Genomic DNA, 25,774 nt, shown 5'->3' with positions numbered 1-25,774 from the left:
CGGGACACCAGCATCAATGAATCAACACATGCCGATCGCCTGCATTGTCCACCCCAAGTCCAAAGATAAAAATAGAACAAGCCTGAGGCAGATAATTATTATGTCAGCTGCTTCACCTGGGATGAGTCATCATTCCCCACACGGATCCATGGATGCCCGCAGTTCAATTTTTGATAAGAAAATGTGATCGCTGGATTTTGATATCTGGGGAGACATTGTACAAGATGATGTGCCTGTAGCTTTGACTCTCGGATACAGCTCCCTAGCCATTTAGAGCTCCCAATTCTTGTCCTCGCCTGCTTCTCCCAGGCAGGCCTCGTGCTCCTACCCCTCACTCTGTCCAACCGCTAATCGGCCGACTCCGAAAACACCCCGACCAAAAATCTCCAAATCACCCTCTTCAGCTTTCCGCGTATTCCCTCACACTTGGGCGCGCATCATGTCGCCTCCACCAGCCCAAGTCAATTCCTCCTCCAAGCTCCCATCCCCCGGGTTCAATGCCGGCGCCCGACCCTACCGCTCCCACAAGGTCCGCGCCTGTGACTTGTGTCGCAAGCGCAAGTCTCGATGTACAGTTGATATCCCCGGTCAATCATGTCTTTTGTGTCGTGTTCAAGGTGCCGATTGTCACTACCAAGAGGAGGCCAATGCGGATTCTTCTATCTTGAGTGCTCCGGATTCAAAATCCTGGCCGGGGCCACCAGCGATGGAGGCCGTGCCGGGGCAGAAGCGCAAGCGCAGTCCCGATGGACTCGCGCACATGAGCCAGAATATACCGCCCCGGCAGCCGATCAATGGACCCAGCCCCCATGGAACAACTTCGTCGGGTGGTCGTCGAGGAAGTGATTCGCGGCGGAAAGATATGGACGATCCCCAGAACGAGTCGGTTCTCATTGTTGGTCCTATGGTTGCCGAAGATGCCCAGGTCATTGAAAAACACATGCCCCCAGAGCGGACGAGTCTTTCGGAAGAGCCCAAGAGTCACCCGTATAATATTTACTCTAGTGATCCGCGGAAACCAGTCCTTTATACCACAATCTCGCGGCGAAGGAAAGGTATGCGGAGAGGAACACCTCCTGGTGAGAACCAGAAGGAGGTCCTCGAACAAATACTCGGGCCATTTAAGCATGACCTGGTGAGACTGTATGTTGACCGTTGGCCTCCCCCTCATTTTCTACCCTGCTAATATTTCCCTCTAGCTTCATTGATCGTTTTAACGTTTCATTTCCGATCTTCGACGGGGAATCGTTTTGGGAATCATACATCGCCGATGACCTGCACGACCCACCAGCTGCATTAGTGTGTCAGGTCTATTCCATGTCCCTCGTATATTGGAAGCACACACAAAAGCTTGCGTGTCACCCGAAGCCCGACGTTCGATATGCGATCAACATGACCGTCGCCGCATTGCACGAGGAATTCTCAGCTCCTGGATTGGACACAATCAGCGCCGCGCTTATCGACTTGACTGGGCGACCCATTTTCTCCATGACTGGCAACGCCGTTAGCTGTGGCCGCATGTTATCTTTGGCAAATTGTCTTGGTCTCAATCGTGATCCTAGCAATTGGAAGCTCTCACAAGCAGAAAAGAACCAGCGTATTCGTCTGTGGTGGGGAGTTGTCATTCATGACCGTTGGTAAGATTGTTCTATCTTTCGTTTTGCTTGCAATAGACCTAACAATAAATAGGGGAAGCTTTGGTCATGGTGTCCCGCCTCAGATTTCGAAAAATCAATACGACGTGCCTCTACCCACTGTGGACGTATTAGTCCCATCACACCTTCGCACTACAGAACGTGTGAGAGCAGCACACTGCCACATCTACCTATGCCGATTGACCGAGACTTTGGGCGAGCTGTTACCACTGGTCTATGGGCTTCAACACAAACCCGCCCGCGAGACATCCAAGAAGCTCAGACAAATACGAACGGATCTAGATATATGGGAAGACTCCCTGCCAGACTGGTTGCGAGGACCCACCATTCACTCTGGAGAACGAATCTACGGAGCAAGCAGCTTGCAACTAGCTTTCTTAGCTGTCAAAATGCTTGTCAGCCGAGTTGAACTAAATGTAAGCCAAATGTGGGAATACCGAAAGGAGTTATCTCTAACAACCTTACAGGAAGTCAACAACTCTGAAACAGAAAACACGGAGGCACGTCGCTATTTCCAAACGGAATGCAGAAAGTCAGCAGAGGAGATTGTCGGATTTATGACGTCCTTGCGAAAGGATAATTTTGTAGAGTTCTGGCTACCATGTAGGTTGAAGCATTTTCTCAGATCACGCCTTTTTCTTTTGTCCTAATTTTTTGACAGATAGCGCCTTTCATCTCACCTCGACGGCGACATTGCTGGTTCGATGTGCATTCGAAACCACCGACAGCGAAGTTGCACGATCATGTCTATCGAACGTCGAAACCCTACGCTCTGTGTTGCGTCGTGTACGGGAAGAAGAAGACTGGGATGTAGCAGACATGTGTCTGGACCACTGCGAACGCATTATGCACCGACTTCCCGGAACCGGTGACACAATGGACCAGGCATTCACAACTACGATGGCAGACAGCGGGCTTGTCAACCCGGCTGCGATATCACTGCCCGAGACTCAAACAAACAACGATATTGTGGATGACATGATGTCGATATCTAATACTTTTGGAACGATGGATGGTTTCCCCTTTGACATGACAGGAATATGGGATGTCTCCGTCTTCCAAGATGTGAACCTGACATGATCAGGAAGATCATTGAACATACTTCTAGATTCTTATTTCAACAATATACCCTGGGATCCTAAAGCCCAACGACCTTGATATCAATTCAATCTCAGTCTTTATCATATTAAAATTTCTGACTAAAATTTTGTACAAAAAAAAATCAAACAAACCCCAAACCCTAATTTACACTCGTTCATTAATGCTCAGAACGAACCCCTCATGATGTGCTAGACACGGAAAAAAAGGGAATTAGCTCGCGCCGATTACTGGTCCTTGGAGCCAACACCAAAAATGCCAGTGAAAGAGCCCTTCATGCTCTGCATCTGCTCCTGGCGGGCCTTCTCCTCCTCGGCTGCCATCTCAGCGAGCCACTTCTCGCCGTTCGCGCGGATCTCCGACTCGATCATCTCGTAGTTCTTTTGACCACGCTCGCGGATTTGATCCCAAAGCATCTTGCCTTGAGCCAGACCCTCGGAGGGTGTCTGCTCGCCGTTCAGGGTGGCAGAAGACTTCAAGCCAAGTGCGGCAGCAAAGTTGCCCAGACCACGCGAGGGCCTCTTCTTCTGCTCCTCGGCAAGATCCTTCTCGAAGCGCTCACGCATGGCCTTCTCACGCTTGGCAAACTCGACGGGGATGGGAGTACCATCAAACGACTTCAGCACAGTGCGCACATCTTCAACACCCATACCAGCGAGGTATTCCAGGAAGGGGATGAGGGCGACCAGCGTCTTATCTTTCGGGTCTCCGGTCCACTTGTCCAGAACAATGGCGTTCTCGGGCTGGTAGCGGGCGTGCTCCTCCTTGGTGTCGATGAGGATAACCTTGGAAAGGTCACGGTTGAGATATTGCAAATCCTACAAGACAATTAGCATTTGATGACTTGGAGGAAAAAAAAAAAAAAGAGACAGAAGTTGGCATACCTTGATGTACTCTCCATCCTTGTATCGGGTCGCCTCGCGGAACAAGGGCCAGCGGATAATGCGGTAGGGGTCGAGTTTGCGTAGGACTTGGTCGGCCATCATACTAGGCACACTGGTGAACAGGACGAGCTCGTAGTATTGGTTCAGGTAGCGGAGGAAGTAGTCGACACCAGGTCGCTTGGCAACACGCCATCCGTGCTCACGGGTCCATTCGCTGTGAACAAGAAGATCCTCAAGACTGAGCACCAGGGTGTAAGGCTGACGCATCTCGGCGTCCTCATCCGGAAGCAGCTTGGGGAAAGCAGGGTCCTTGTAGTAGCTGGTGAGATCGCTGGTGCGAGCCTTGATACGGCTGTACCAAAGACCCGGACTCCATCCAGATGGGATCTCAGGGTGTTGGCTCGCCTCCTCTTCGGTTTCCCAGTTGCGACCCAGGTAACCCATACCGGCAACACCAGCAAGCAACATGGCAGCATATAATATATTGGCCATGCGAGCCTTGCGGCGGTCGATAGATGTCTCATATCCGCCCTTGGGGATGTCACCACCACCTCTGCCTTCCGCACCATACTCTTCTGACTGAGTAGGGTCTTCTGTGAGGTTCAGTGGTCCCTTCTTCATACGCCCTTCCAATTCTGCGGCCAGCGTCGATGGAATACCTTGTGTCAGATCGGGGAGAGGTGTCTGTGGGGCTTGTTCTTGTTCGACCTAGAAAGACAACGTCAGAGATGATTCATTTCCGTCAAATATCAGGAAATTCTCACAGATTCGGAAGGTTGTGTAGATTCAGCTTTCGTATCAAACTCAGGTTGCTCTGCAGCGAATTCTTTTGAAGTTGCTTTGGGAGTATTCGACTTCGATTTGTTCGACTTCGCCCTTAGCTGGATGGCCGGGGAAAGCTTGTAAGCAGTGTACGGCGAGGGCCGCGCCGACAGGGTTGATGCCCGAACGGCAGAGGCGAAGACATTTGGCCTCGTTAGAGGCAAGACTGCACGACTAAGCATTGTGTATTGGGTTGAAACAAATACCTAGGTATGTCCTGAATGATGGGATAAACCACAGTCTCCCGTTAAAAGTCGGCGCGACTCGGTACGGCGGAGGATCCGAACCATCCGTGCACTTTGTTTATATATCCACCCCCACGCCCATCAAGTCTTCTCTCTTTTTTCTTTTCTTCTTCAGAAAGTTCACCCAGACATTAATTTGACCTATCAAGCTATTTCTCTCTGCATGCCGGGTTGTATTAGCTGGGGAGACCAACGAAGATCTTCTTCATTCCCACTACCAAGAGCGCAGCAAAGGTTTTTCCCGTGAAGCTGCGCTCCGATCGTGGGACACAAATCTTTTTAGTTTTCTTTTTTTTTCTCTCTTTTACCTGATTACCAGAAATATGATCTTTTTGTCCAAATCTAGACTTGCTCGTATCTCATAGAATTCATTTGCATATTTCGCAATCATGGGCTTCAAAAAGAAGATGATCCATTTTGAGGAGCAACTCTCCGATGTCGACTCTGAACCAGAGGCTGAACCTCCGATCTTACTGCGATTCCCTTTCCTCCATCTACCGTCCGAGATCCGCCTGCACATTTATCATTATGTCCTGTTCACGCCAACTCGGAAGAGTGCATTGAAGCGCACTGGTGGCAGTGTTGGTTCTTCGGCAAAGAAGAGCAAACCTCTAGCACCATCCTCGCATCGCATCGCCCTCTTCCTTGTCTCGAGACAAATCCACGACGAAGCCACTCACTACTTCTATTCAACCCAGACATTCCGTGTGTTCCCCATTCAGGACTTCTTGCGCATGCCCACTATCCGGGCTTTGCCTCGCCGCCACCGCTCTTCGATCACCACAATTGAATTGATCGTGGGATCAAGTTGGACCGCACCCCCAAAGTCATGGGTTGTAAACCAGGGATTGGGATTACACGACATGGAGCTTGTGCGCACGTTGAAAGTGTTTGTGCAGTGTGACCCTTCACACCCTGTGTTTGAGGGCTTTCGTATCTCCAAGGATTACTATACCAACTTCTGTGGCAAATTGTTACATCAAATCTTGGAACGGTTACCGGATTTAGTTCAGGTCGAATTCGATGCCTGGCCCTCTGTAGAGAAGAATGGACATTTGATGACTCGTTTGCTTACGGAAACCCGGGATGCTCAGAAAAAGGTCCTTTGGGGCCCTGATAGAGGCTGGACCGACACTCAAGACGACATTCACGAGAAACACGACATCAATGACGTGGATGCTGCCTTTGATGGGCTACGGGCCTACTCCCCTGACGTTGTCGAAGCCTTGAGCAACTCGCTTCAGACAGTCAAGTTGGAGTCGTGATAGTCCATTGATCGGTGGATATTTCATATTGTTACGATTTATATACATTGCGCGGCGCATAAATGACACGAAATAGACTTATAGACACGCATTTACTTCCAACAACAGGCCAAACGCCATTCGTGTTGACAATGAATTTTATTATTTTTATGTGAAAATTTGAGTAGATTTCATTCATCTGTTGGTCTGGTTTGGTAACATAAAGCCCAACCAATCAGAAATAATTAAAGCGGTTTGATTGGCACACTTTTCTAACTCTTTAGAGGTCTTCATCAACTTCCATGACAGCACCATTCGTGTCTTCTTTGGATGATTGCCGTGCCACGGAAGCTTCCTTGTCAATCATCTGCCGCGAGACGGCAACAATGTTATCCTCAATCAACTGTTGACTTACGTCCTCGATGTCTGTAAAGCGTCAGTTGCTGTTCTTTGTGGTTATTATTACAAGAAAGGAAAAAACATACGCTTCTTGGGATCAACCTTGCCAACGTATCTCGTCTTCAGCTGATCCTTGCTCAACTCCGTCTCTTCCTTGATCCGCTTCTCGTAGCCCTCTGCAAGAAGAACAAGCTGCTTCATGCGGTCCACATTGTGCTTACCCTCCTCGTGGAAGTCACTCATCTCCAAGGCCTCGGTCCATACATGCTTGTGAAGGTTCATCAACATGTTCTCTTCCAATCCCGTCTTGCGGTAATCAATCGCAATGCTGTAATAGTGGCGGTTGAGGCCGTGAATCAGAGCCTGGATCGAAGGCTTGTTGAGGTGACCCAAGTTTGATGTAGTCTGGCGGGGCTCCTGACCCATGACCACCGTCTGAGGTTGGATGAGACGGAAGGCATCAATGACGACCTTGCCCTTCACTGACTGGATAGGATCGACGACAACGGCAACCGCACGCGGTGTGAGCTGCTCGAAGGATTGCTGAGTGTTGATATCGACCGAGGAGAGCCAGCAGCCGAAACCAGGATGCGAATGGTACCAGCCAACAACAGTTTCTGGTCTGTACGAAACTATCAGCATGGGGGAGTCCTCGATTATATATCAGCTGATAGGCTTACCGTCCCGTCTGGCGGAGCATTTCCATCATTCTAGTTTGGAACACGGGATCCACTGCCTCAACACTGACACCTGTACCGCTCTGGGGCATAGCAAAGACGTCCACTACCCGAACTGTGTATTCATCAACGAACTCGCCCAGCATGAGGCCCATGACCTCCATCGGGACACCCGCGCGTCCATGTCGTAGCATCTTCAGCAGAGCCAAGGAGGAGATGTGGACGGTTTCAGAGTTATCAATCAAGTTTGGAGTATCCTAAACAACGGCTCTCATTAGTCAATGTAGATAAACATGGTGAAGCTAGGCTAGGGTGTTGCCATTAATGCCCCCTCAACAAGGAGATTAGAGGTCTTATCCAACTTACACCACCGGGAGCAGCGCCTCCCATCCCCATGCCTTGAGCGGCCTGGAGCATCCGGTTAAGACGATCCATAGTTAAGAGATATCCGAAAAGAGTTGATGAAACGAGAGTAGAGAGGGCGAAGCTATCGCTATTTGGAAGCTCTGGGGCAAATCGATTTGTCTCTAGTAGCTTGGTATCGCCGAAAAAGTGTTCAAAGAAAGATACGATATAGCAAAAAACCCCAACAGATGTGATATTAGGGAGAAGATAACAAGGTTGTCGAAGACGTGTTGAGTGATGATGAGCAAAGCCGTGGGAGCTTTGCCTGACGAAGGCGGTGTGTGGTTCGGTCGGCTTCCGCTCCTTCGCGGGCGATTCTCTCTCCTCAATCTATTCTTCAATACAGCCTGAACAATGACATTGGCTTGCTATTGTGATTAAGTTCTACTACCGAATCTTCGCATTGCGGGATCTGGTGACAATAGGTGCCATCGCTGCCTATTTACCCCCCTGGGAGTATATCTGCATTGCGCCTGCAACTACGCTACTTCATCATTCCCCGGATCTCACTTACACTTCTTGAACTTCACCTTTTTTCCCCTCTCAACCTCGTGACCCCTCAGTCGTTCTCTGCAATATGGCTTTGGAACCTATCTCAGATAGGCTCCTCGGGTCTAAGAATAAGAAAGTCGCTTACTTCTACGACTCCGATGTGGGCAACTATGCCTATGTCTCCGGCCACCCCATGAAGCCTCATCGCATACGCATGACACACAGCTTGGTGATGAACTATGGCCTCTATAAAAAAATGGAGATCTACGTGAGCGTTCTACTGCCTTTTTTTTCTCCTGTTTGACCCTTACACTAACAAATCAGCGTGCGAAACCTGCCTCAAAGTACGAAATGACCCAGTTCCATACCGACGAATATATCGACTTCCTGTCCAAGGTCACACCCGACAACATGGACCACTTCTCAAAGGAACAGAGCCGGTACAATGTTGGAGACGATTGCCCCGTGTTTGACGGTCTCTTCGAGTTCTGCGGAATCAGTGCTGGTGGCAGCATGGAAGGCGCCGCACGACTGAACCGCAATAAATGCGATGTTGCCGTCAACTGGGCTGGTGGTCTTCACCATGCCAAGAAGAGCGAAGCAAGTGGCTTCTGTTATGTCAATGGTATGGCGCTTCGATCCTCAAATGTCTATCTCAGAATCTAACATCCATGAAGATATTGTTCTCGGAATTCTGGAGCTTCTGCGCTTCAAACAACGCGTTCTTTACGTCGATATTGACGTTCATCACGGCGACGGTGTCGAAGAGGCTTTCTACACGACTGATCGCGTCATGACCTGTTCTTTCCACAAGTACGGCGAATACTTCCCCGGTACCGGTGAGCTTCGCGACATCGGTGTTGGGCAGGGTAAAAACTACGCAGTTAACTTTCCTCTTCGGGATGGTATCACTGATGTCACATACAAGAGCATCTTTGAGCCTGTTATTAAGAGCGTGATGGAGTGGTACCGCCCCGAGGCCGTGGTCCTTCAGTGCGGTGGTGACAGTCTATCTGGTGATCGCCTAGGCTGCTTCAACCTGAGTATGCGAGGACACGCCAACTGTGTTAATTTCGTTAAGAGCTTTGATCTGCCAACCTTGGTTCTTGGCGGTGGTGGCTACACCATGCGCAATGTCGCACGAACATGGGCTTATGAGACCGGCATCCTTGTCGGAGAGCCCCTAGGATCAGAGCTGCCATACAACGACTACTATGAGGTAAGATTCCCGTTTCTTCCAGACTAACTCATACTAACTGCATTAGTACTTCGCTCCTGATTATCAGCTTGATGTCCGCCCCTCCAACATGGATAACGCCAATACCAGAGAATACCTGGACAAGATCCGCAACCAGGTTGTCGAAAATCTCAAGCGCACGGCATTTGCTCCTTCGGTCCAAATGACGGATGTGCCACGAAACCCCATCTTGGATGGCATGGACGACGAGGCTGATGACGTTATGGATGACCTCGATGAGGATGAGAACAAAGACAAACGGTTCACACAACGACGATTCGACCAACGCACCGAAAAGGCTGGCGAGCTCAGTGATAGCGAGGATGAAGACGAGAACGCCGCCAACGGTGTTCGTCGCCAACCAGGCGCCTCACGCCGTCGCAATCAAGTCAACTACCGAAACCTCGAGCCGGACTCTGGGCTGGATAGTGGCATGGCAACCCCGCAAGATGGCTCATCTGCGGCTGATGGAGAAATGGATTTTGCCCCTGACGCTAATATGGGCGATGCCCCACGCACTGAACCCGAGGCGCCTTTTGCCGCCCCAGAACCCTCGCGCGCTGATGAAACCCCCATGACTGATGCCGATAACATGGCCATGGAAAGCGAGGAACAGGGAGCCTCTACTACTTCTCAGCATCAGTCTCCTCCTCATGATGAAGATACTACCATGGAAGACGCTGCTGTCCCTGAGCCTACTACATCGGAACAGCCTCCGGCTCCAGCGCCAATTATTGAGGAGAAACCCCTGGTCGAAGGCTCCACCGCCTCCCCTGTGCGGGCTCAGTCCCTCCCGAAAGAGGCTGCCGATTCTACCGCCGAGAAGAGTGCAGAAGCTCCTGCTCCTACTGCGGACACCGAGGCAACGGTGACCAAGGCAGAGAACCCCGAACACATGACAGAGCCTAAGAAAGAGGAGTAGCTGTGATGCAAAGACGACAATATCGGATCTGGCGCAACGGACAATGGCAGAAAGGTGTTATCGGTTTAACAGCGTGCTCGCATCTTGCTTGACACCAGGAGGGCATTACTCGTGGCGGAATAGCAGACTCAAATCGAGGTTTAACCTTGAAATGTTTCGGGGGATGGCGGATTGCTTTTATGGACTTTCAATAAATCATTTCATATTTTATCTTCATCCCTGTTGTATCTGCTTTTCTTTTTGCATAGCTTTTCTTTACGGTTGCAAATGTATTATTCAGTGAAATTCAGTCTTCCAAAACGTTACAACTTTGAACCCTAGAAGTATATGAGTGATGCCTAAGGCATCATAGTTTGGTACTATGCCAAATGAGGCTAGCATTAGGGCAAAGTTGATGGATCTGGGCAGCCAATCACCAGCCAACGCCAAGATTTTACGCACTTTGCCCACTAAGCGAGAAAGCACACCTCCAGTTTGGATCCTCGACGTTCGACCTCTTGTCGCCAACCTTTTTCACCCAACTTCCCCCGTGATCATCAGCCATCATGTCTAAGAGAGGGTGAGTCTCCCAACGATTCCCCCTGTGGCCCCATTCGATTCCGAGCCGATACAGAATTATTTTGCAAGCATGGACAAGCAACAGCACATTTGTGTCGAGAGGATAGAATGGGGCTCAGATTTGAGAAAAGAACGAATCGACAAGAACGAATTTACTAACGATTGAACAGTCGTGGCGGTGCCGCCGGCAACAAGCTCAAGATGACTCTCGGTCTGCCTGTGTACGTCTACAAATTTCTTATCGTCTAGTCTGTTTCGAATGCGCCTTTCTTCCCCGCCGGATGCCACAAGCTATTTTCCACTCGACCAAACGCCCTCAGAAAAACATACGCCCATGCAACAAAACGAAAAGACCGGCGGGAAGAAAGGAAAAGAAAATTGGATCTCCACTTTCAGCATTCGAAACACGACGTCTTCAAGATCTAGAACAAATTCACTAACGGGTCCCTTTTTCGTCAAACAGTGGCGCCGTGATGAACTGCTGCGACAACTCCGGTGCTCGCAACCTGTACATCATCTCCGTCAAGGGTATCGGTGCCCGCCTGAACCGTCTCCCCGCTGCCGGTGTCGGAGACATGGTCATGGCCACCGTCAAGAAGGGAAAGCCCGAGCTCCGCAAGAAGGTTATGCCCGCTGTCGTTGTCCGCCAGAGCAAGCCCTGGCGCCGCCCCGACGGTATCTTCCTGTACTTCGAGGACAACGCAGGAGTTATCGTCAACGCCAAGGGTGAGATGAAGGGTTCCGCCATCACCGGTCCCGTCGGAAAGGAAGCTGCTGAGCTCTGGCCCGTACGTTATACACTCCACATGGAAATGGATTCATTTCCATGTTTTCCCCCTCTCCGACCCAATACACTAACGTTTCTCTTCCAGCGTATTGCCTCCAACTCCGGTGTCGTCATGTAAAGAGAGAAAACCCGAATTTTAAAGAAAAAGAACGATACCAAACCTCAAATCTGCTTGGGACCTGGAATGCGGTGCATATGAGACCATAGGATTAAAATGGGAGCTGGACAGGTGGTGTCCATTTGACGAAATCCAACTGTTTATTTTAAAGCCGGTTTTATCCTCCATCTTCGTGTTTCTCCCTCCCTTTACTGGCGACTCTCGGAAGTATTACTTTAAAATCACATCCTTTTGCACTGCCTTGCCCGTTACCTTGAGGGCTGGCCTAAAGGTTTTAGGCTGTATGGGAGGGGACTTGGTCCTGGTTATTTGTTCTTTGGCCGATATATGAACTCTGATATGACCACCAATGGCTCTACCTATGTAGACCCTAAGTAGACTGCGTAAATGTATTTAATCTCTACACAACTGTACGAGACACAACTTCAACAATGGTCACGTCATAAAAGTTCATATTTGCTTGGCGGTCCGTTGTGAAAATATATATCAATCATGTATCAAAATATATGTATCAAAATACAACCTGCTTAGTTTATCCAATGTCATTAATACAATAGAAACAAATCTACAACCCGTTTATTTCTTCTGTCCATCCTGAGCCTTCTGGTTTGATTGGACTTTTCGAATAGCCGTCTTGTCCTGAACACCGCCAGATAGGAACCAAAGCAGAGCCACACCCAGCGTCACTAGCACGAGGATATGAACCGCCCACCAGATATGCTGAACGCCAGCTGGACACATAGTGATCTCATAGCTCCACTCACCAGCGACCTCATCGAACCATGCCGAAAGGAGACCGGCATTACCACCAAACTCTCCCATCATCGAGCGGAGGGTCACCTCCCGGATAGAAGGGTCGTCGATGTGCTGGCTATCATTAAAGCGCTTCGCAGCCCATTCCCAAGTCTGAGATAAACCATCGTCGCCGGCTGTTTCAGTGCGGTTGACGAAATGAACAATATCACAGCCCGTGTGGTCATGCCCAGTAAGAATGAGTCCGTTCCGACCCTGGCCACCAACAAGCGCATTCTCGTCGCCGCTCAGCCCAAAGATGCCTTGCAGAATCCCGCTAGCGCTGATCGTATCACTGAGATGGTTCTGCTCCTTGAGACCACCGTCAAGCCACCGGGGCACGCCGTCGGGACCATCCTGGTCATCAGAATCTTGGAATGAGAAATATGGCCCGTCTGTGCATATGCCATCTTCCTTGTGCAGGGGTAGATGCGTCAGAAGCAAAGTAAAAGCCGACCGGTCCTCGACCGGCGAGAGTCGATCGGCGATCAGATCGTTCAGATAAGAATAAGTATGGCTCTGGACCTCCGCAGAAAGAGCGGGGGTATCGAACATGAGGGAATTGAGGTTAATTAGGTGTAGAGTAGGGGTAACAGTCTGGTCTCTAGCAGACGAGGACAAGATGGGCGGATGTTCGAACCGCACATCCCAATTTGCACGGCCAAACGCACGATCAAAACGCTCCATCCGCGCCTCACTGATATCCCCCGCATATCCAATATCATGGTTTCCCGCGACATTGATCACGCGTCTGGCCCAGGCCCGATCCGCGCCCAGGGGTTCCAATGGTGGCGCATTGCTGCCTTCGCCCTGGCTCCAACCTGCAGCACCGGTTCTGGTGATGTTGTCGTCGACTCGCTCTCCGCCACGGAACACGCGGTTCCAGTACCGGTGTTCGCGCCGGGCGAATTCGTCGTCGGAGATCCATTGGCTCCCCACCAAGTCGCCTAGGACTGTTGTGTGCGTCGGCCGGGTCCACCAAAAGAGCGTGCGGTAGATATGCGCGAGGTAGTAGTCGTTGCCGAAGAGGTCGAGGCGTTTCACACTTGACTTTAAGGCGCGTGGGATGTCTTCGGTTGCGAGGGTTTGGAGACCAGTTGTGATACTTGAGAGGACATCCTCGTTCAGCAAAGGTGAAGTGGAGGCGTTGCCAATTGCTTCCTGAATGGCGCGCCAGTGGGTTTGCATGCGGGGGTATAATTCATATTCGGGGAACGGGAGCGAGGTGTCGCCTTCCAATTGGGGGTCTGCAAGGACTAGGAGTCTAAAGATGGCGGGTTGGCTGTTTGAGTCTGAAGTTGATACACCGAGGTGTTGGAAAAGCGTGTTGATCACTGAATTATGGTATAGCTGCTTCTCGCTTGACTGCGAGACAAACTGTGGTAGAGGAAAGGCGCATCCGTTGAAGATTGGATAGAGATAGAGGTAAACAGTGGCGGTTACTGTGAGCGGAAGAAGGAGCGCAAAGGTGCGGGAGAGCACCCAGCGGAAGGACATGAGGGATCTAAAATGACAGAAGAAGGATAAATGTTATAAAGACCTATACAGCATATTGAAAAGAATTGGCTTGAATGGTGGAAAGGAGAAGAAGAAGCAAAAGTGCGGACATCGCTAATCGATAAAGATAGCGCGCACATATGGATGGTGACGCCGGCTATAAGGTTGAACTACCCTAGACAAAGAATAACTTAGTGTGGAGTCATGATAAATAATCTTGCCAAGTATGATTATGCTACTACCAGGAAATATTTAAGTACATATTAGTTAACTCTTAGGATGTATACAATGTCGGTTTGATGGTGGCTATATACTGCCTGTGATTAAAGATAGCGGTATATGGGGCGGTGAGAACAAGGATAGTGATGAGTAGAAGCAAACATCTGTGGTTATGTAAATTATTATAATTATATTATCTACATTTGAAGACACAATTAGTATAGGGCAGAACGCTTCAATCCAGTCAACTTTGTGTCCATAAGCAAGTTAATCACATACTCCCACATAAAGCCCCCGGCAACCAACGTGCCAACGTACCTGCAATGACAAAATTGGCTCGAGTCAACAAAGGGAAGAAGTCTGAGCGAGGGGTATATCACATCAAACGCCAGCAAAAAGAATGAAAACAAAAATGGCCAAAAGATATCCTTCGCATAATTCCAAGCAAGGCCACACACAAATAAATAAGGGGCCAATGAATATTCACTTAGATTCCGTCTTGGCCAGAGGATCCGGAAGCAAGGACGAGTGGCCATTGTCCAAGTCTCCAGGGGGGTTAGATAGAGGTCGTTCAAGGTCTTCACCTGTATTATTGATGTCTAGACTGCTGTTCGTGTCCTCGAATGAGTTGGCATCAGACTGGCTAAGGTTCAAGCCCTGGATTTGGAGACCCGCCTCTTCCTCTTCCTCATCAATGGTCTGCTCGGTCTTGGTGCTACCCGAAGCAGGCATCAGCTCCGGCGGCCGCTGGTTCATCAGCCGGGCTTGTTTCAGACTAATGGTCTTTTGCTTGTTGGTAGATTCCACTGCCTGTCCGAGATCGCGTTCAATGGTCGCTTTCATCAACGCTGCCATCCACAGACGACCCTGCTGGACATTGTCAACCTGGAAGTAGTGGGTGGCCGGCTTTGTGAACTGCACGGTGCGTGAGTTGCCAGTCTTTGGGGGTACGAGCTTGAAGAAGAACGGCCCACTGCCGTCCTTGGTGGTCAGAGATTGAATGACCGAGGGAGTGGTGAGCTTCGTGCCACCGGAGCTCTCCACGGTGTTGTTGGCATTGGCTGGCAACGCGGTGGAGCCGGTGATGGTTGCGTGTAGAGCGATGATCGGATCTTGATCCGCTCGCAAGACACGGTGAGCGGTAATGTCGATCAAGCCTCTTTCCTCGGTGTCGTCCTCGGAATAGTAATATGAGAGACGACGACCGCGCAGGACGAACAAACGGGGCTTCCAGGTGGTCATCAAGTTGGAGGATCTCTTTTTCATCCATCCACTATAATCACAGCCATCCATCTGCTCCTGTGGTGACTTCTTTTCAAGACCTCGAGTATAGGCACTAGTCTCCTTCTTGGACTTGACGGTCCGAGGACGGACTACGAATCCGGGTCCGTCAGTGGCAGCTTTACCAGACCCATCTGTACTATGCCGTTCCGAGCTCTTGGACGTCGCCGATGGAGTTGTGGACCCGGTGCGAGCAGAGGTGGGGTCGGATTCCCGTGGTGACTCAGGCGGCACAGAGGTGTCAATCTTCTTTCCAGCAACGTCGGATATGGCACGAAGACCCATGGCCCGGCGGAACTTGGGCCCAGCATTCTTCAGCGGCTGGAATTGCAACGGCGAAGCGCGAGAAGAGGTGCCTTCCGAATCACCTTTGCCGCCGACACGAGAGAAGTTGGCGAAGAATCCACCACCGTTACTGGTTTTGCTCTCGGTGGTCGACGATTGGGAATTCCCACTCCTATCCGTTGAGACGCGCGTGCTCAAGCTCCGTAGCCGACTCTTTGGTGGCGTACCGTGATAGGCCTGCGCTGCGGTGGAGACATGCTTTGCCTTTGCTGCATCACGGATCGAGTCCATACTGCCAATGCGAGTGTGGCGCTTCACCGGGGATATCGCTTTATAAGGCTCTTCCGCATAGCTTGACTTTCGCGAGTGATTGTTTAAGCCGACTCCGGCGGACCCCCGTTTCTGAAGAACCCGACGGCTTCGCCGCGAGTCAATCTCGGTTCCCGAGAAATAACCCCGATCTAGGTCCTCAATCTGATCCGGGGTGCTGGTATAAGAGTTGGCGTACGAATCAGACTCAGCGGTTAGCGGTCCGCTCTGGAAGCCACCCGGACTAGTACCCGCCGAGGTTCCTGGGCGAACCGGCATCGGTTGGGGGCCGGAATTCAGAGTCCAGGACCGGTCGAACGATGGTTTCTTTTGATGGTGACCAGCGAAAACCGAATCAGACATGCCGCGTTGGGTGGCGTCAATGGAAGAATGACGACGCGCCTGGTTGAGATCACGGAGTGATGCCGCAGAAATTCTCCTCGGTGAATCGTGGCTGTACGGAGGGGTATGCGGTGTCATGGGCGAGCTGTTGTTGCTGGCCAGTCGGGGGTGTTGCACCGGCGCAGATGCTCGTGGATAACCAGTCCCGGTCTTTTCTGACAAGGTCGGGATCCGAGGAAGAAGTGGGCCGGTGTTTCCAGCGCGAGAGAATGCTCGTTCATCGGAAGGTCCTGAGAAGCTGGATGAGATGGATTCTCTCGGGGCGTGCTGTTGACTGAAGCCCTTGGTCTCTTCTTGGAATGCCTTGATCTTGTGCCAGGTCTTAAGCCGTTTGCCCATGACTCCAAAATCAAATTCCTTCATAAAGATAAAATCTTGATCCATATCAAGAAGCACATCACCGGTGATCTCTTGTTCCTCAAAGATGTCACAGTGTTTGGAATCAATGCCGAGTCCGCGCAAGCATCTTGAAGTTTGTGTTTGATTCCATTTTCGTATCTCTTGCTCGGTTGGATGATTCTGCTCCTCGTCGTCGGTTTCATGTCCATTGATATAAGAAGCCCTGTGGCCAATATGGCTGCTGTACTCGCTGCCGGAATCATTGATCGTCCTAGGTTCTTGGGTTGACACGCTGTGACGTGGGGTGTTCATATCTGTAATGTGCTCGTCAATGACACTCAACGTCTCATTCATGACCGGACTGTCTTCGCCATTCATGTGATCATCCATGGAACCGCGGAAGGCTTGCTGGATATCGGCCGCCAGGCTTGGGCGAGGCAGCGGAGACGAGGCGGATCGATGCTGTGTGGGAGAACCAATTTGTGGTGACTGCATATCGGAGCTAACGTGGCGCGATGCTTGAGGGGTGCTCTGCCCACTCCCGACTGATGCGAATGATGAATCCGTGGGTGCGGAGGGTTCCAATTGTATTGGCGACTCTACAAGTACTGGCGACTCGGCGAGTGTCTTTCTTGGGGAGCCGTTGGTAAAGTCTGTTGCGCACGAATATTAGCTTGGGGGGGAAATAGACGGGGGGTTGTGGTGAGGGGATCCTGGGGAGGGGGTCGCGCATACTCGCAGGGAAGAGACCAGTTTGTCCCGTCCGAAGGTTCTTGCCGTAGTACCAGGCATCTCCAAATCCTTCATCCAACTCGATCAACTCAATCTTGTCGCGGGGTAGCATGATCAGTTCATCTTCTCCGCGCCCGCCAAATTCGTCTAGTTTTGGAGTGTTAGAAGTCGGGGCGCATCCTGAGAAATGGGAGTGACAGAAATCGAGGTGTCGCACACGACGTCACTTACGAAGAACATCTAGAATGTCGCCGGGACGAACACCCTGTGGTGGGCCCATGGTAACCATCTCTCAATATTCCGTGTTTCTAGTTAAGAGAAAACGCAAGACATGGCACCCTTTGACGGGGAGGAGTGCAAATTGCAGATTGCAATCGCGTATCCCTCTGGGACCGAAGTAATGTGATTTCGCAGAAGGTCAAAAAGGGGAGAGAATGTGAGAAATCTAAAGGGAGATCCGAGAGATTAGAGAGAGGATTAGGTTAAACAACTCGCGGGGCTCGGGAGCACGAACCTCGAAGGATCCCGACCTCGGGAGGTAGGTAGCTTGGTATTCTTCTTTTTTTTCTTTTTCTTTTTTCTTTTTTCTTGGAAGATTATATCTGTGCAAACATGATATATACCATACCAGATTGAAGCAAAGGATGTTCAAGAAATCTTGATATGTGGAATTTGGGCAGAGACACAGACACACAAATCCAAACGAATATAGTCAATAGAACCAAGTACCAAAATATACGAAAAATTGCAAATTTGCAAATTTGCAAAGCAAAGGCAAAAAAAGTGACGTGTGCAAATTGTAAGAAGAGTCTGGACTTCTCAGGTTGACACTTTCCGTGGTTGAGAGAGAGAGTGTTGAGCTGAGGGGTGGCACAACGGTCAGAGGGTATTATTATTATTACATCCATGGATATAATGTGATTATTATAATTATGACCATTACTATAATTACAATTATAATTACTAGCTTGAATGGTAATTAGCAACATACCTTGAATTCCGTATTCCGTTTTCGTACTTCGTACATACTTTGTAGTACATGGATTCGAAGTACAGTGGTGTTCCATGAGTATTTGACCTTGGGTACTTCGGGTCCCACCTTAGGATCTGACCGCCATTCTAGACCGCCTACTGTATTAGTATATTAAATCTCGCGCGTCCTAAACACGCTAGCATATGCGCTGTATATTAACGCGTTTTGAAGAGATTTTCGCACTGTTTTCTTATTCTATATACTAAAACATGCCTCCTATACGTGGGAAAAGAGGCCCAGAGCTTGACTGTCTTACTAGAGCTAAGATCTGTGAACTGCATAGTACCAATGGTTGGGGTGCAACAACTATAAAAAAGAAGCGATTTCCAGATATTCCACGCTCAACTATTCAGTATACTCTTACTCAAGAGTCAAAGCGTCAAAAGCAACAGTCTTTAGCACGCTCAGGGGGCCAAGGAAGCTTACTGAAGACGACCGTGACCATATATATGAGACTATACAACAAAACCCGTCAATCTTAGTCGCAGACCTACTCGCAGAGGTCGATTATAAGGTTAAACGTACCTCAATTTGGCGGCTGACCCATGAAATGGGCCTTCGAAAGTGGCGGAAAATGCAACGGCCTACTTTAACACCTCTATCTGCTGAAAAACGCCTTACTTGGGCGCGAAGATATGAGCACTTCACTTCTGAGGATTGGGCCCGTGTGTATTGGTCTGATGAGTGTACTATTGAACGTGGTATCGGTCAGCGTCGAGAATGGACATTTACCCGTCCAAAGGACCAGCTTTGGGAGCACGAAGAAGAGGGCCATCAAGTCCAAATGATACCAACCCGTGGAAAACAGATTAAACAGATGTTTTGGGCTGCCTTTTCTGGTCTTCCGCGACGCTCTGGTTTAATTCCATTATTTGGTGATCCTCAGTCTCGCCGCGGTGGTGTTTCATCTCGGACTATTGAAGAGCTTTACCGGCGTGTTCTTCCAACACTTCTTAATAGTATTGATCAAGATGCTATTTTTCAACAAGATAACGCACCGGTACACACTGCCTATATCATTCAGGGGACTCTTAATGAGCTTGGATGTGATATTATGGAGTGGCCTCCCTATTCGCCCGATTTGAATCCAATTGAGAACCTATGGGCGCTCCTAAAGGCCGAAATACTGAAGCGACACCCTGAGCTAATACAGCTCCCAAATAACGAAACTACGCTTGATCTACTAGTCGACGCTGCCCAGGAAGCTTGGGAGGGGCTAGATATTGAGATGTTTAAGCATCTATCTGATACTATGCCTCATAGAGTTGCTGATGTTATTAAATATGAAGGTTGGCATACTAGCTATTAAATTGGATTGAATTTTCGAGGTTTCTGTCTGGCAATATTAAAAGTGGGCCTACAAAGTGGGCCCACGGCCGAAGTACCCAAGGTCAAATACTCATGGAACACCACTGTACACACTTACTAGGCAGATGAACCCGGTCATTCTTGCCCAAGTCTATGTACCCGATCTACATATTTACATATTTATTTATTTAGATATTTATATGTTTATATTGAATTGGTTTTTTTTAAAATTATCTTAATTAGCCCTGGAGGGGATCTATGATTACATATCTAGGATAACTTCAATGTTATGGTAATTAACGTAAACTATATGTGCAGTACCTGCGTCTATTGTGCTTTCACTTTGCACGGGACCATTCCTATTATGGTATCTAAGCGCTAAAAGTCTACCTACGTAGGATGCTTTGTTCAAATGTTGTTGTAAGCGCCTCTTTGTTAAAAGAACTTGACAAAATCCATGGATCACCCTGATGTTTCGACACTTCTTCGATCGTCATGGCATCACCTAAATCACGATCGCAGACTAGTGCTGATCATATCGAAGAGTCCAATACTACTGCCAGTCTGTTTTTAGGCGGCGTGCGGAGAAACTGGATGGGCCCGCAGACTGATGCTCCGGAGAAATCGGCTACGCGAAATCCTCGCGTTGAGGTTGACCTTGAAGTGCCTCCCAACTCCACTTCCCGTGAACCTGTCTTAATGTCCCCCGTCACGCCTGGCGAGACCCTTACTCAACCTCCCTCGCGTGGTCCTGTTCATACGGCAAAAAAACCCGATACGCGAGCGACCGCGCTTCCCTCACCTGTGCTCAGTACAAATTCTCACCCAAGTCCTGCGAGCGCCGATGCGACAGTTTCAAATAGACTCTCCACGTTGCCCCCCATCTCTACACAACTGACAGCACAGCGCGGCAATGATGAGCGTATGGCGGTCCAACAGGCTCCTCTCAGCGGGCATGCCACGTCACAACGCGCGACCCAGTCCCCTCTAATGCAACCCAACCGGTCCACGAATTCGCCCTTGGTCACAGGAACACAAAAGGGCGCTAGAATACAAGAACAGACAGTCTCAGCCCCACGACCTAGTCCGCAGCAGAATCAGCAGAGTCAGCAGAATTGGGGAGTATGGAAATTGATCCCCAATGAGACATGGGAACAATGGTCTGCTCAGTTGGATGCCTTGATAGAAGACCTATCCGCAGAGGGAGCAGTACCTCCTGCTCATTCGAGAGAGTGGGATATTATGCGGCCTCGGATTGACCTATTGCGCCAGGCCATTAGTCATAAGGACGCTTTTTATCTGGTGATGCACCAATTATACTGCCGATATAGCATTGATCCAACTACATTGAGTCAAATTAGAGCCACTGAATCGGGCATGCGATCACTCATGGATCTTCTGGAAGACAATAGAAAGATGCATAATGCCGCTATCATTGGGTTTGCCCATTTCCCGGCATCTCCACAACAGTTGATGCAAACAGAGTGGTACCTCCAGGTGCTGCCCGGTGTTCCTGTGTTCTTATCACAACTTGCAACCAAATGGCTGGACATCTGGAGGCAGGCCTGCCATCCCCCGTTGGTGTCTTATCTTTGGTACACTCTTGCTTGTCCATCTCCAATTTTGATGTCGGTGATGTTTATGTGTGTTGCACGGGGCATTCACGACGAGGATTATGTCAAACCCCTTCTGGAGTTGTTTTGGACCGATTTAAAGGTTTTCTGCCAGTGTAGGGATTTTGGACTCCCCGAGACCACTCAGCAGGCTCATAACTGGAAGATCACCCAAGAGTATCTCAAATTCCCACGTTTGCCTAAAGATCTATCCCACACACCATCTTCCTCTCACTCTGCATCTCCTCCCAGGCCTCAGAATCAAAACACGTCTCAGGCCGCCGTACGAGTGCCGTCACCCCATCCCAGATCTTCGATCAGTCGTGTCAGTCAATCTGCCACTAATTCACCTGCTCTGAGTCCACTTGGCGCACCTTTGCAGAATTTCTCCTCAAATTCACCCCAGGGGCAGGTTGTTGGTCCAGCTGCTGGGTCCTATCAATTTGGCGTAAACTCACAGATGCAGAATACCCCACAAACTCTTTATTACAACCCCATGTCACAGGGACAAGCACAAGGACAGGTTCAGGGTCAAGGTCAGGGACAAGGACCGTGGTATCCGGTGAATTCACATATGGTTCCACACATGAATCCACAGATGAATCCACAGATGCAAATGCACATGCAGGCAGCTCTTGGACAGATAGCACCTTCTCAGAGGCACCGATCAACACCGGGATCACATGGCCAGCAAATGCAGCCTCGAATATTGATGCCTGGGACTTCAGGAGCGCCTACTAACCCTTCCTCCACCACCTCCCTCCAATCGAGTGCTTTCACCTCTACACAGTCAGTGCACTCATACCATGCTCCATCGCCCATATCCACAACCCCGACTACAACAAACCATATGGCCCAGCACCCGATGCCACCACAGAGGCCCAATAATTATCACAACCGACAGAATTCGATGAATGCGCAGTCATCTGCTTCGCCGATCACGCGTGCGCCTCATGGACATCATTTCCAGCCTTTACCTAACTCTGCTTTCCTCCCGTTACCTGGCTACAGGGCACCCATGATGGTGAATCCAAACCCAACGCGTCTCGGCCTACATCTGGTTGGTCTCCGCGATCCCATGAAGAGGCTAGTGAAGCAGGGTCCAGATGGCAATGACATTGAGACTGATTTGTTTACCTATCTCGATGCCTTCATTGTACACCCAACCGTCGTCGACGTTGACCAGCCGATCTACAAGTGGAATTTCTCTTTGGGTGATGAGCTCCAAAAGTTCCCACACATAGCTCACGGGAAAGAGACACAATTCTCGGTTTGGACCTTTAGGCCCGGGTGCCGGACTATTCGCCTGCGATGCATTCGTCTTCCTGGCAATCCGGATACTGTGACGGAGCAGACCTGGTCCACCGCGCCTACTTTCTGGCCCAGTGTCTTTTACATTTCTGTTAATGGTAAAGAGCTCTATGTGCGCCGAAAGGTTCACAACGGAAAGGATTTACCTCTAGACATCACCGAGCACCTCCATGCAGGTGAAAATAACGTACGACTCGATATCATCCTAGGACAGGATGAGTGCAAGACCTCGAAGTTCGTTTTTGGAGTGGAGGCCATGGAGGTTGCCGAGTTTGATCAGATACTCAATCTGATCAAGTCGGTTCCAGCGGCTGACTCTCGTGCGGCAATCAAGAAGCGACTTTCTCCCATAACCGATGATGATGATGATGATGATTTGGCGGTGGTGACAGATAACCTCACAATTGACCTAGTGGACCCATTTATGGCACGCATCTTCGATGTCCCTGCCCGGTCACTCCACTGCAATCATCATGAATGCTTTGACCGTGACACCTTCATCAGAACCAGGAATTCCACATCCGGCCAGACACCGATGGTCGATAACTGGCGCTGCCCGATTTGCAAGGGAGATGCACGCCCACAGTTCCTGGTTGTTGATCAGTTCCTTGCTGAGATCCATGCCGAGCTCACCCGCACGAACCGACTTGACGGGATCAGAGCAATCCAAATCAAAGTTGACGGCACCTGGACCTTCAAGTACGACACCGACGAGATCTCTCCCGGGCCAGATCACCCCTTCTCTGCAAAGCGCAAGGCTGAAGACTCTTTGGGCCCTGTTGCCATGCGCCCTAGGAACGACGTGTTTAATGATCGTCGCAGTCCGGCTGTTCGGACCCAAGAACATACAGTCATTGAATTGGACTAATGAGTTCATCGGCGTTTCCAACAAAAGTTCTTCCCTTCTTCTCCTCTTCTAACGGCGCCGGCGTTCCAATGTCGTTCGTTTATATTTGCGTGCATTTGAAAAGAAAGATACCCCTTATTGCGTGCTCTTCAAATGCATTTCCTTCATGTTATCTCTCTCATTGATCTGTCATTTCCGGCGTTGGAGAGACTGGATTCTACGGTTCCGTCTAGTTTTTCTCTTTGTTTATGTATCTCAAGGCATCACGGACAGGATTGAATCGTACTTGAAATGAAAAGGAAAAAAAAACACATATTGAACCCAAGGCTCCATGTCGAAACCCAATAAGCCCTGTTTTAACAACCACCTTCCTTACTTCTCCAGTAGTGTAGGGAGACTAAGAACTTGCTTACATATTCCAGATAAATCAGTTTCTCTGGTATCGATATTAGATTATACAAAATATATTATATTGGGCATTTAGATAGTACACCAAGTGCCGAGAGTAAGAAAAGACTACTTTCTGACTCTCCTAACATGACTAACGAGGTTCTCAATGACGCCCTCGAAAGCCTCTTTTTCGCCAACCAACCCATCCCGCCGCTTCAGCCAGTACTCCAACACCGAACTAGCGCGCTGGGCAACCTGGTTTAGTTCCTGGACATGCAGCTTCAACTCTGGATCCGTGAGACCATTCAGTGCAGCATCGGTAGTGGCACACAGCCGGCGGACCGCCGAGAGATCTATTTCCGGCGCCGGAGGTGCGCCGCGGCGAGGAGCAGTCTTCTGACGGGAGGGAGCTTGCTCCTTTTCGGTAGTGTTGTTGTCGTTGCCTTCTTCTTTTCGGACTTGACTGGTGGAGCGAGCGCCAGGGCTCTTTGCGCCGGTCCCTTCAAGATCAATAGAAGGTAGAACAAGCTTTTTCTGTTTGGAGGCTGGAAGGATCTCATCCAGATCAACAGGCACGCCTAGGGATACGAGGAATAGTCGGCGGATGCGAGATTTCACCCAGTTTTGGGGCTGGAGAGGGGGTGGTGCCACGAGCTGGGACCATAGTGAGAGGGATCGCTCGGTGCTGAAGATTGCGGCGGAGTCTGGGATGGGCTCGACGGGGGTGAGGGAGCTTATGTCTTGGGATTCGGGGAAGAGGATGTTGAGGGTGTCTTGGAGGGAATCGAGGAGTTCGGAAGTAGATTTGAATGTGTCGAAGTCAATAAGAGGTGGAGGTGCGTTGGCTTGCTGAGGTGCCGCAGTTTCGTCTGCGGGAGCTTCCTCTGCAATGGGCTCTTGGAAGCCGTCGTCGAAATCCCCAAAATCATCATCCCCCATGTCTTCCTGCTCTTCTACAAATTCATCAAAATCATCACCCGCTTCTTGCTTTTCATATCCGTGGTCGTCGTTCATGTCATCCTCTAATGAGAGGTCTTTTGTTTCCAGGTCTGTATCATCTATTGAGACATCCGGGACGGTTTCTACCGTATCGGGTAATGTGTCACTTGCTGAGCCTGTATGGGCTTGTGGGTGTGACGGTAGGTCTTCATCGGCGGGTATTGTATCCACTCGCTCGAGCCGTGTCTCAGGGATTTCTGTTAGAGTCCCATCGACTTCAGGAGGTGTAGGGTGGGACGTCGGTGGCGTTGGGCTGCCCTCGGAATCTGAAACCTTGGTCACCACGTCGGGCACAGCATCGGCGAGACGCTGTTCATGTGCCAATGTGCCAGGAACTTCGCCATGGCTAGGTTCGTCAGGGTCCACCTTCTCGACCACTGTGCGCGGAATCGGCGAGCCTTCAGGACTCAAGGTTTGGTCCTCTGACCCCGCGGGCGAACGTGTCTGGCTGTGTGAGCCTTCTGGAATAACCTCGATCTCGTCGGGAACTGCATCCTGTTCTCTCTTTCCGAATGCTGCTGTGCCCGGAATCTCGCCATGTTGGGTGCTGCTGTCAACCCTCTCAACTCGTGTTCGTGGGACAGGGGAAGTGCGACCGGATTGTGGGAGTGACTGGAGTTGGGGGTTGTCTTCATTAGCATCTGAGAAGTATTCCTCGTCGCTTTCAGAAGCTGCTAAGAAAAATGTCAGTTTCAAAACAAATATTCAAGTATATCCAAGGGTAATGTACAATCGCCAGCTCCTGGATCTTGCAATTCTGTAGTCCTGCTGGGGGGCTCTAGATGCGAACTAGACAAATCGGACGGCCCCTCCGACATGATTGCAGCTTAAATTCAGGATGTTATAACATGAAAGAAGGGGCACACAGAAATGA

General features: G+C 50.0%; 10 protein-coding genes across 10 annotated transcripts; 5 read left to right on the top strand and 5 right to left on the bottom strand.

Annotated features, from left to right (window-relative positions):
* Positions 1 to 439: 439 nt before the first annotated feature.
* On the top strand, positions 440 to 2,735 carry N7487_004644 (putative C6 transcription factor; the record flags this gene model as incomplete). Its single annotated transcript, XM_056872391.1, has 5 exons — positions 440 to 1,143; positions 1,200 to 1,637; positions 1,690 to 2,071; positions 2,123 to 2,258; positions 2,317 to 2,735. The coding sequence occupies 5 exons, from the start codon at positions 440 to 442 to the stop codon at positions 2,733 to 2,735; spliced, it is 2,079 nt and encodes a 692-aa protein (XP_056730111.1).
* Positions 2,736 to 2,980: 245 nt separating this feature from the next.
* On the bottom strand, positions 2,981 to 4,641 carry N7487_004643 (protein translocase subunit TIM50; the record flags this gene model as incomplete). Its single annotated transcript, XM_056872390.1, has 3 exons — positions 2,981 to 3,571; positions 3,638 to 4,345; positions 4,402 to 4,641. 3 exons carry the CDS (start codon positions 4,639 to 4,641, stop codon positions 2,981 to 2,983), a joined length of 1,539 nt encoding a protein of 512 aa, XP_056730110.1.
* A 452-nt stretch (positions 4,642 to 5,093) lies between these two features.
* On the top strand, positions 5,094 to 5,969 carry N7487_004642 (uncharacterized protein; the record flags this gene model as incomplete). The annotated part of the gene is made up of 1 exon (XM_056872389.1): positions 5,094 to 5,969. One exon carries the CDS (start codon positions 5,094 to 5,096, stop codon positions 5,967 to 5,969), a length of 876 nt encoding a protein of 291 aa, XP_056730109.1.
* A 259-nt stretch (positions 5,970 to 6,228) lies between these two features.
* N7487_004641 (proteasome regulatory particle lid subunit RPN11) lies at positions 6,229 to 7,459 on the bottom strand (the record flags this gene model as incomplete). Its single annotated transcript, XM_056872388.1, has 4 exons — positions 6,229 to 6,374; positions 6,434 to 6,969; positions 7,028 to 7,281; positions 7,391 to 7,459. 4 exons carry the CDS (start codon positions 7,457 to 7,459, stop codon positions 6,229 to 6,231), a joined length of 1,005 nt encoding a protein of 334 aa, XP_056730108.1.
* Positions 7,460 to 7,770: 311 nt separating this feature from the next.
* Positions 7,771 to 10,080, top strand: rpdA (histone deacetylase RPD3; the record flags this gene model as incomplete). Its single annotated transcript, XM_056872387.1, has 4 exons — positions 7,771 to 8,189; positions 8,246 to 8,546; positions 8,599 to 9,140; positions 9,187 to 10,080. Exons 1-4 carry the CDS (start codon positions 8,007 to 8,009, stop codon positions 10,078 to 10,080), a joined length of 1,920 nt encoding a protein of 639 aa, XP_056730107.1. The 5' UTR covers positions 7,771 to 8,006.
* Positions 10,081 to 10,516: 436 nt separating this feature from the next.
* N7487_004639 (60S ribosomal protein uL14) lies at positions 10,517 to 11,893 on the top strand. The gene is made up of 4 exons (XM_056872386.1): positions 10,517 to 10,639; positions 10,809 to 10,859; positions 11,102 to 11,426; positions 11,511 to 11,893. Exons 1-4 carry the CDS (start codon positions 10,626 to 10,628, stop codon positions 11,541 to 11,543), a joined length of 423 nt encoding a protein of 140 aa, XP_056730106.1. The 5' UTR covers positions 10,517 to 10,625; the 3' UTR covers positions 11,544 to 11,893.
* Positions 11,894 to 12,119: 226 nt separating this feature from the next.
* Positions 12,120 to 13,832, bottom strand: N7487_004638 (uncharacterized protein; the record flags this gene model as incomplete). The annotated part of the gene is made up of 1 exon (XM_056872385.1): positions 12,120 to 13,832. The coding sequence occupies one exon, from the start codon at positions 13,830 to 13,832 to the stop codon at positions 12,120 to 12,122; it is 1,713 nt and encodes a 570-aa protein (XP_056730105.1).
* A 702-nt stretch (positions 13,833 to 14,534) lies between these two features.
* Positions 14,535 to 17,688, bottom strand: N7487_004637 (putative polarized growth protein (Boi2); the record flags this gene model as incomplete). Its single annotated transcript, XM_056872384.1, has 3 exons — positions 14,535 to 17,320; positions 17,403 to 17,546; positions 17,631 to 17,688. The coding sequence occupies 3 exons, from the start codon at positions 17,686 to 17,688 to the stop codon at positions 14,535 to 14,537; spliced, it is 2,988 nt and encodes a 995-aa protein (XP_056730104.1).
* Positions 17,689 to 20,235: 2,547 nt separating this feature from the next.
* On the top strand, positions 20,236 to 23,532 carry N7487_004636 (MIZ zinc finger domain protein; the record flags this gene model as incomplete). The annotated part of the gene is made up of 1 exon (XM_056872383.1): positions 20,236 to 23,532. The coding sequence occupies one exon, from the start codon at positions 20,236 to 20,238 to the stop codon at positions 23,530 to 23,532; it is 3,297 nt and encodes a 1,098-aa protein (XP_056730103.1).
* Positions 23,533 to 24,027: 495 nt separating this feature from the next.
* Positions 24,028 to 25,718, bottom strand: N7487_004635 (DUF5102 domain-containing protein; the record flags this gene model as incomplete). The annotated part of the gene is made up of 2 exons (XM_056872382.1): positions 24,028 to 25,571; positions 25,631 to 25,718. 2 exons carry the CDS (start codon positions 25,716 to 25,718, stop codon positions 24,028 to 24,030), a joined length of 1,632 nt encoding a protein of 543 aa, XP_056730102.1.
* Positions 25,719 to 25,774: the final 56 nt, after the last annotated feature.

The sequence above is a fragment of the Penicillium crustosum genome, assembly GCF_028827405.1.
Source record: "Penicillium crustosum strain IBT 35664 chromosome Unknown utg000002l_segment0_segment0, whole genome shotgun sequence".
Lineage (NCBI taxonomy): Eukaryota > Fungi > Ascomycota > Eurotiomycetes > Eurotiales > Aspergillaceae > Penicillium > Penicillium crustosum.
Note: the sequence above shows the minus strand (reverse complement) of the source record. Positions and strands in the feature narration are given on the sequence as shown.

Coding starts and splice junctions, on each gene's coding strand:
- N7487_004639 (XM_056872386.1), top strand. Junction 10,860..11,101: donor ATGACTCTCGGTCTGCCTGT/GTACGTCTACAA, acceptor TTCGTCAAACAG/TGGCGCCGTGATGAACTGCT. Junction 11,427..11,510: donor AAGCTGCTGAGCTCTGGCCC/GTACGTTATACA, acceptor TTTCTCTTCCAG/CGTATTGCCTCCAACTCCGG.